Consider the following 9,463-nt stretch of genomic DNA (forward strand, 5'->3'; position numbering starts at 1 on the left):
CAGAAAAGAAACCTGATGTACAATCTAGAAAGAAATAAATTGTTACGGGAAGGTGGAGAAGAACACCTTGACTTTGAGAGAGCCTTGTTCCTCTCCTTTCCTAGTTCTTAAGGTGTTGGGGAATTTTTGTAGGCAAGTAAATCTCATCAACGATGAGTGTTACCTGTGCTGTCACTTCTGTTATGTCTGTGTTCCAGACCTCCTTGTCCTCCTTATGGAAAGTCTCAAGCCAGGCATGGGACCATTGGAGGGAGGCAACAGCACATTCCCCATGGAGAAGACAGCATTAGATGAGAAGCTGCCACGCAGCTGGCATGCCAAGGACTTTGTCACTCCTACTCAGGATCTCTCCGGGTCCCGCAGTGTCATGATGGACAGCACCAAGATCCTGGGGGTCCAGGTCATCCTGATTGCTGCCTACTCCCTCATCATTCTGCTGGGGTTCATTGGAAACTCCCTGGTCATCTACATCATAGTGAAGTACAAGACCATGAGGACTGTCACCAATTTCTTCATAGCTAACCTGGCCCTGGCAGACCTGATGGTGGACACACTCTGTCTGCCTTTTACCCTAGTGTACACCCTGCTAGACGAATGGAAGTTTGGAGCTGTCCTTTGTCACCTGGTTCCTTATGCTCAGGCTCTGAGTGTCCATGTGTCCACTCTCACCCTGACCGTGATTGCCCTGGATAGGTACCGCTGTATTGTTTTCCACCTGGACAGCAGGATTTCCAAGAGGCTCAGCTTCACCATCATAGCTGTCATGTGGCTGGCAGCAGCTGTCCTAGCAGGGCCTCTGGCCATCTTCAGGGAGTACCGATATGAAGAAATCCCATCCATTAACCTCAAAATGGCTGTGTGCTCAGAAAAATGGCCCTCTGGCAACAACAGAGACGCCACCATCTACAGTCTGTCCATGCTCCTCCTGCAGTATGTTCTTCCTCTTGCAATTATTTGTTATGCCTACACCAGGATCTGGTTCAAACTGAAAAACCATGTCAGTCCCACTTCTAGGAATGAAAACCAGTGCCGGAGGAGGAAGACAACCAAAATGCTCGTGATGGTAGTTGTGGTATTCGCAGTCTGTTGGCTCCCCTTCCACATATTCCAGCTTGCCATCGATCTTGATCTGGTTCTTATCTTCCATGAGTACAAACTCCTGTACACTGTCTTCCATGTTGGGGCCATGTGCTCCACATTTGTCAACCCCCTGCTCTATGGATGGATGAACAAGAACTACAGAAACGGCTTCCTTATGTTCTTCCGTTGCCAGAACAAGCCCGAAAGCATCCACACTGAAGGCTCAGTTAGAGGGAGGTCTTACATCTTCAGGGCCAACACCTTAAATGGGAGCATCAAACAGACTCCTGGCAATGCAGCACTGCCCACAGAGGTTTAGGGATGGGACATCCACCTCCAGGATTGAGGCTGGCTGGGCCCAGAGACATTCTTGGGTAAATGCCTTTTTTTGACAGAACATTGTGCTGCCAATTATAGCTACAGCAGCCATGTAGAAATACAAAATACCCCCTGTATCTTTCAAAACAATAAATCTGGTGTATTTTTGTCTGACCAAAGAAATTAATTTTTCCTTTCACTGCGTTCAAGTTATGCATGGAGACACATGAAAAAATAACACACAGAGAAGGCATTTATTTAGCCAGAAAAATACACCCTTCTTGCTATTTCCATTTGCCAAAGTGGGTTGCTCAACCTTTTACCCCCTGATACATGACACATTACAAATGTGGAGCTGATACTGTGTGTGATTGTTCATCTGTATGTCTCCTACCCAAAAGCCTTAATGATCCATCATTAGCTAATGCCTCCAAGGGGAGGGAGACCTACACTCTGTTCTGCAAATACCTGCTTGTTAGTGCCATCTGGGTAGAGAGCAGGCTGGCACAGATTGAAGCTGGGCAATCCATGATCTCTTGCCCCACATTTGCATGAATCTGCATTTGCAACCCACAGGATGTGCTCAGGTCCTCAGAAAGCCCAGGAGGTGGCAGTGGCACTACTTACCACTGTCTCCTTTACAAGTGCAGAAGCAGGGCTTCGGGAATGCCTCATTAGCCAGGACTTGTGTGCCAGCACTCTGGAATTAGCAGGGAGGAGGGCAGGAAGGGAAGTAGATAGGTTCAGTTTCAGTTTCGGTCCTGTTGATCAGCTGCCCCAGCTCTTTCCTTTCCTAAGGGATTGGCAAAGGCAAGCTGCTAAAGATCCTAAGATCTGATTCCTGCCATGCAATAACTTGACATATGCCAACATGACCAGAGAGGCAAAAAACTGCCAAAGAAACCATTCTCCAAGGCACTCAGAGGGTTTAAAGCTTTCCCCTTGCTGAGGCTGAAGGTAGTATGGGTGTGTGTATGGGTGCTTCATTTCAGAAGATAGATGTAACCTGCTTGCATGGTTGTCACAGATGTGGTGTCCTCTGGCAGAAGACATGGAGACTAAGGAAGATGTGTTCTTTCAAATCAAACTCTATGTTCTCCTCCTGAAGGCTTGTGTCAGCTGGAGAGTGTATTTTTAGCTCTGCCATCAAAGGAGCCTTGATTGCTACTGTGATCTTGGTGTCGTCTCTAAAAGTCTGTGTTAAAACTCAGATTGAAAAGTAACTCCCAGATGCAGAAAAGAGACTCAACTTCCTCTCCATTAAAAATAAAATGAAAAGAAAAACTTTGATTTGTAGGTCTTCACTCAAGCAAGGGCAAGAGGTAAGAGGACCTGCAGTACTGCGTACACCGGCCTGGATCAGGCTGCCAGGCTGTCACGAGAGATGTGGTCCTCAAGAGATCAATTGTCAAAGGCCTTATTTGAAATTCTGCCTCCTCTCCAGCTTGACCTGCCTCTGGCCCTTGTTCTCCAGCTCAGCTTCCAACTGCCACACTCAATTTTAAGCTCTTTGTTTATTTCTGCTCTCTGATCCTCTGCTCCATTTTCCTAAATAGGTATAAGAAGGTTGTTTCTGGTTCCTTCCCAAGAGAAGGTGCCAGGCAGGGGCTGCAGATCACACTTCACACTTGGAAGCATGATCATGTTGATGCCTAATAACCTCCTCAGCACCTGATCCTGCAGATCACAGCCTGGCTTTCTATCCAGGGAGATTCAGGATCTAATGAAGACCCTGTCCGGAAGTCACTGGTGTTCCAGTAAATGAGTCATCTGCTTCCTGACAGGCCAAGACATGACGGGAGAACAAGACACAAGTTAACCTTCTTCATGTGAGTGGCAGTGGGAGTTTGCTGTTTCATCCTGATGGAAGGAGGAGGATATTCTCCTCCACAGCACTGGTAAATTCTGTCCTTGCTTAATGAGCTGGTCATTCTACAATCCGTCCCCCTGAGGAACTCTCCCCACCTTTCCATCAAGTTCCAAGATACAAGGAAATGTTTATGTTTTAAAAGTAGCTCAGATGGGTGGAAAGAATTCAACTATTACCAATAAACACTTCAGAAAGTGATTTAACACTCAATAATATAAGTCGGAGTAAAATAACAAATTTAGCAGTGCAAGCTTGGAAGCCAATCATGCTGCCAGGCAAGATGGATGAGGAGCTAAATTGCTCTTCTAGGGGCCTTGCCAAAGGTTTTGTCCTGTGACACCACACACGGTATCTAACTGCAGAGCAAGGCAGATAATGACATTATGAATGACTGTTTAATTTTGAGCCCAGACTTTTAAACTAAATATGGATAAATAAATAAACAGATCCAAGTTCTTAAAAAATAAATTCTGGCAGTGGCATGTACAGGGCAGAGGGATTTTTATGCTGGAGCAAACTGAGAAGGACAAACTATTTACTTGAAAGGTAACAGCAAAGTTCTTGTATGCTTTGTTTAGGATAGTTGTGCAGCTTCACTGATAGATTTGTGCCAGTGAGCTTGCTGTTTTATCCTGGCCATGGGAAAAAGTTACAACCTTCCACACCCAGTGCTGGCAAGGAAAGCAGCTCTTAGCTGTGCATATATGTTCCCTTGGAAGACTGTGATGCCTCTATTGAGGGAAAGTGGCCTTAGTGTCCAGTACCAAACAGAACAAGAGCAGGTGGGGAAAAAGGATGCAAAGCTGCTTTACAAAGGGTGATCAGAAAAGATAAAGAGTATGTTTTGACTATTGTGACTGCATAGAAGACAAGAATTAATTTGTTTCCATGAAACAGAAATCTCTTGGAGATGAAGGTTCTCCAAATATTAACACTCTGCTAAGGATGGCCTTACTGCCATCAGCTCTGTGAAACCAAAGACCAGCAGCTTTTAAAGCTTTTGAACTATTTAGAGCTCAGGACAGGGTATGACCCTGCTTGGTGGGTGTCAAGGGCATATCCTTTAGTAGTTACAGATAATCTTGGAGTCATCTTCCCACTGGCTATTCCTTGCCAAAGGCACATCTGTGACTGCCTGGCCAGCGGGTTCCTCCCTGCAGGGCTGGCCCTGGGGTTACTGATGTGGGACGGAATGACTCCTGTCACAGGTACAACAGCTGAGGTATTTCTCAGGGATGAGGTATTTCATTACAGAGCTGGAAGCATGGTGACAGAAATGAAAATGAACAAGTGTTTCATCAAAGCTTATCTGGAAGACAGTGTTGTACCTGGTGGCCAAACGAATTTCCTCTAGGGCTCTTCCTGATTCTTGCTGACATCCTTCTCAATATGCTGCTTCTCTGAACAGATCTGAGGATATTTCACAGCTTTTAGGAGGTAGATTCCAAATTCCTTTAGAAATGTCCTATTTCTTATGCTAGGATGCTCCTTCTGGTCACATCATACAGATCTTGCTTTATAAAATGTACCACTGAACAGTTCTTAATTGCCTGGAAAATTATTAACTTTGAATAGACACAACAGGTGGCAATGCCTCTAGCTATTCCATGCAACCATTCTTCACATGCCAGTCAAATCCAAGAACAGCTGAGATGTGACAACTTCTTAGTTTAAAACCAGCAGCATCAATAACTGTTGTTCCCTAGAACAGGATGCTCTAAGAGCTCTTGAGAACCAGAGTCTCTCATCAAACTTCCAGCCTCGACAAAGCGCATTGAAATTTGCAGAGCACAGGCTGTCCTTTGGACACAGGAGCCTTTCTGAGCACTAGAAATTTTGCCTCTAAAATGCTTAGCTTGTTCTGAAAATCCCTTCCCATTTAATTTCCAAAGCATACACGTCTGTAACGAGGTAAAGCACGTACAGAGAGCAAAGGTTTGGGCCTTTTACTTTTCCTTGTCTTAAGGCAATATATACAGCTGGCACTTCAATCAGTGCAGGGTGAGCTGGGTCCTTTGGTCAGGGCTTTCTCAGAATCAAAAACGCAACATGCTCCTGCATTTGCCTGTGCTTCATCCTGCTCCTAGAAAGGCCAGATTCAGCCTCTCATGGTTCTCTGCCCTTCAGTAGTAGGTGCCCTCTCCCACTCTCCATGGAAGCCCAAGCAAACAATATCAAATGGCACATGTTTTATTCAACATACTCACAAATATATCAGCAGAAACACTGCTCTGAGCTTTGTACAAAGGCTCTATAGGGAAATACATACTAGTCCAGGAAAGAGGCCATCCCTCTAAAATATGCTAATATGCTGGAGGGGCTGGACTGAGTTCTGTTCTGCTGAAGGAGGTCTCAGACAGTTCAGCCTTTCCCTTGATATCAGGTGTTAATCTTATCATTGTTACAGCTAACATGGCCCCAAACCAAATTAGCCTTTGGGCAGGAGCTGGGGAGTTGGCACTGTCTTCACATGCCTTTGTCTTTCAGTTCTGTTATTGTGTGATTACACCAGGGTCTCTGAATGTGCTGGGTTTTTAATGAGGCCCCATAAGAAGCTACTCTGGTGAGAATCAGGAATTACTGCGATAATCTGGAAAAAAGGAAAGGATTCTGGGTTCATGTGGGTGAGCAGAATTTGGTCCCTTACATTTCCAAAAAAACAGAGCTTTGTTTTCCTTTCAGTTTTCCCTTATCTAGTTTGAGATTCTTCATCTGCCAAAAATAATATTGCATATTACTGCCAGAGCATTTATCTTCGTTTTGAGCACATTTCAGAGACAGGACTTGTTCAGGAGGGCTTGGGAGGGGACAAAGGCTATGGTTTTAAAGCTCATCCTTATCTCTAGTCTCAGTGTTTTTTAAGTTAAAAGACAAATCAGAAAAAGACAAGTCACTCACGCCGAGGGAGGTACCAATTTATCTTCAGACAACACAACCTCTATTTAATTTTCCATCCAGACACCCCATCACCCTTCCCCAAAGTGTTGCATGTGCACGGGGCTGGATGTGGTTGGGGGAGGAAAGCATTTTTCTGCCGTTAATAGCAATACTTTAGTGTCACTCATGATTTATAGCCAGCAAAGAATGCTTTTTCTGGTCTATGTTCTGTTCACTGTAATGAGTGCAGAAGGAATAGTGCAGATGCCTCATGGAGCTCACAGGAGGAAATCTTCATTAGTCCTCTCCAGTGTGGTAGCAAGGACTGGGAACATTAGAGGAGAAACCCTCTTGTTTATAACCAGCTTATTGAAGTGCACAGGCATGGAGTTGTCACTGTGTTGCTCTGCTAATGTGTCTCAAACTTTCAGACGCTGCTCATCTTAAGATTCACAAGCAGCTCAGCCACATGGTGCTTCTTGCTGGTGTGTAGAAGGAAGAAGGAAATTAGAGGACAAGATTTCAAGATATTCAGGAGAAGATGAACCCTTGGATGAAATCTGAAGGTTATATGGTTCTTTATGTAACCTGGGGTAGATTGTTGACTCTACTAGGAGCAGGATCAAAGGGGAATGAACTCTGCCATGGTGCAGGAAGAACAGAGCCTCAATCAAATTAGAGACAAGTAAGAAATAACAGCAAACATGGATCCATCATGTCCAGTACTCTGTTGTAGATTGAGGCAATAAAAGATGCTATTTAGGGAAAGCACACTTGCTTGGTCACTTTAGTGGTCTATTCCCCTCATTCCTCTAACAACAGCCACAATTGTTGTATCAGCTATGTTAAAGTGGACATCCCTGCCTAGGGCATTTAGTGTCTATGTCTAGACTTTTTGTTTGTGATTTCGTCTAATTGCTGCCTGACTCTGACAATTCTGTCTGCTTCCCAGGGCAGCCAGTTCCAGAAATTCACATCCACAGTGTAAAAAAGCACTTCCTTTTATCTGTTAAAACCAATCCCCTATTAGATTCAGCAAATGCCTGCTGGTTCCAGAATTTCCTGAACAGCAGCTGAACCAAGGCTTACCTAGGGTCTTCTTCAAACAAACAGCACCAACAAATCTTGGTGCTGTCCTCACTTTTCAGCATTCTTCTCTCCTAAGAGAGAATTCTTCTCTCCTTCTCTCTTTTTGTCTCCTAAGACAGTTTCTTCATCCCTCATCATCTTGTTTGTCCTTCTGTGGACCTCCTTTTGTCCCAGAAATACTACAATGAGCTGAATTTTGCTTCTAATTCCTGTGAAGGAGTGGGATCCATCAGCTTTGTTCTGACTTTGCTTGGGATCAACCACATGAGTGCTTTTCAGTAGGTGAGGAGGAAGGACATCTGAAAAAAATGTCAAGCTGCCTCTCCTTGGCTGCAGTGTCTCTGTATTCTTAATGAAATCTCATTACACTGGTCACAGAATCAGTTCAGTGAGTCGTGAAATGCATCCCTAGTTTGTTTTTGAAGATGAGAGACAAAAGGGCAGTCAGATCCTTTCCTCACCCTGAACTCTGTATCCAATAGATTTATCCAGCAGCAAGACTGGAGTCGGAATGATCCTGATACTGAACAAGTGTCACAGATCACAGCTTCATCTGTCCATTCCATGAAACTGAGAAATGAGGAATTATGCATTTCAGGAAAAGAGTGATGAGGTTTTGTTACTTGGCAACTGTAGCTCCCACATATTTTGGAAAAAATTGAGAACATCCTGTACCTCAGAAAAATCAACCGGCTTAGGTGAGGAGGAAGGGAGCTGGCAGCAGATCTCCAAAACTTTTAGCTGGAAAGATCTCGTGGGGCTTGTAGAAGCAAAAATTGCTTTATATCTTCATGCTTCTCAGCTTGTCTCCTCAACGTGACTGTCTGCATCAGTTTCTGGGCTCTTCATGGTGAAATAATCCATTGTTCTGCCATTTCTGTCTCGCAGAGGAATTTCACAGCCATCTGAATGGGCTCTAATCCACCTGCCAGCTGCAATCAGCACACAGCATGGCTGCACTCCTGTCAGCCAAGATTTGAGAACCAGAAACAAAAATCTTCAAAAGAGGAATCAGCAAGAGATCTGCATGTGAAAACTGGGGAGGGGGCAATCAAACCTTAGGGCTTGGTGAGTGTACACACAGGGATAGCAAACCTAGGCAATGAGGCAAGAATAAAGTTTGACTTGCCCTCTGCAGTGGCAGTTGACTTCAGACAAGAATTCAGACATGATTATTAAAATCATAATTTAGGGTTTCACTTGCTGGGAGCCAATCTGTGAGGTCGAGCTCAGCAGACGGCTGTGTTGCTGGACACCAGATAATGCATTTATTGCAGTGGTTCAGCCTTTTTGGTCCAGTTTTGTTACTGATTACTTTGCTATGTGAAATCCCATTTCTCTTTCCTAGGTTTCATATCCAGTGTTTTCAAGGAGCAGATCTTAAGTCTCCAAGACAACCCTGCAGTAACCAATTAAGTAAAAGTAAGATAACAAAACTACCATGGCAAGAGCTGATTGAAACGGTCTGTTGCTTCAAGGAGCACAGTAACATGAGATTGCCACAGTGGCAAAGATGTCTTATTGTGGTCTTTGTAAGGTCTGCCTGGCACTGCAGTGTTACATGAAATTCCAGTTGGCTTCATGTAAAACCAGTGACAGTTGGGTTGTTAATACCCAGTAGTTCATCTGGAATCCTGTTTTTTCTAATTGCATCATTAAAAGGACAGGAGCTAATCTCACTGTGACCCAAGCAGCTAGAACAGCCTGGCAAGAGCCTGTCTCTGAGACTCAGCTATTAAAGCACTGCTCACAGGTCCCCTCCCAGAGAATGGGGAGAGGTTCTGGGGTATTTTCATCATGTGCATAGTATAAGAGAAGATAATAGGAAATAAATGTGAGGGAGATGGAACTTCTTTGACTAAACCATTCCTGATCACAGGGTGTCTCACCTCTTCCAAGGCTCCTGTGACAGTGGTTTCATCCGCTCCCCACACAGTCTAATGTGAACCCTTCCTAACAGCAACCAATAAATCTGTCTTACTGCAACCTATCACTTCTTGTCTCCTGGCAGACACAGATAATAGTTTATTACCTTCTATACTGCACTTTTACCTATTTGAAAGGTATTATCATGTATCTCTTCCACTTCCCCCAGAAGAAATCAAGTAATTTTTCTCTGTACCTCCTTGCAAGGCTCATTTGCTGTACCTCTGGTTGTTCTTGTTGCTGTCCTCTGGACTCTCTGTGTTCAACAGCCAGAAGTCAGGGGCCAGGCAGTGTGCTGCCACG

General features: G+C 44.4%; 1 protein-coding gene across 1 annotated transcript; it reads left to right on the plus strand.

The window, feature by feature from the left end:
• The first annotated feature begins 220 nt into the window (after positions 1 to 220).
• Positions 221 to 1,565, plus strand: LOC136297353 (neuropeptide Y receptor type 2-like). Its single transcript, XM_066197198.1, has one exon. The coding sequence runs from the start codon at positions 236 to 238 to the stop codon at positions 1,397 to 1,399; it is 1,164 nt and encodes a 387-aa protein (XP_066053295.1). The 5' UTR covers positions 221 to 235; the 3' UTR covers positions 1,400 to 1,565.
• The last annotated feature ends 7,898 nt before the right edge of the window (positions 1,566 to 9,463 follow it).

Source organism: Chamaea fasciata, unplaced genomic scaffold (assembly GCF_029207755.1).
Source record: "Chamaea fasciata isolate MVZ Bird 193981 ecotype frontalis unplaced genomic scaffold, bChaFas1.0.hap1 SCAF_15, whole genome shotgun sequence".
In the NCBI taxonomy this organism is placed as follows: domain Eukaryota; kingdom Metazoa; phylum Chordata; class Aves; order Passeriformes; family Sylviidae; genus Chamaea; species Chamaea fasciata.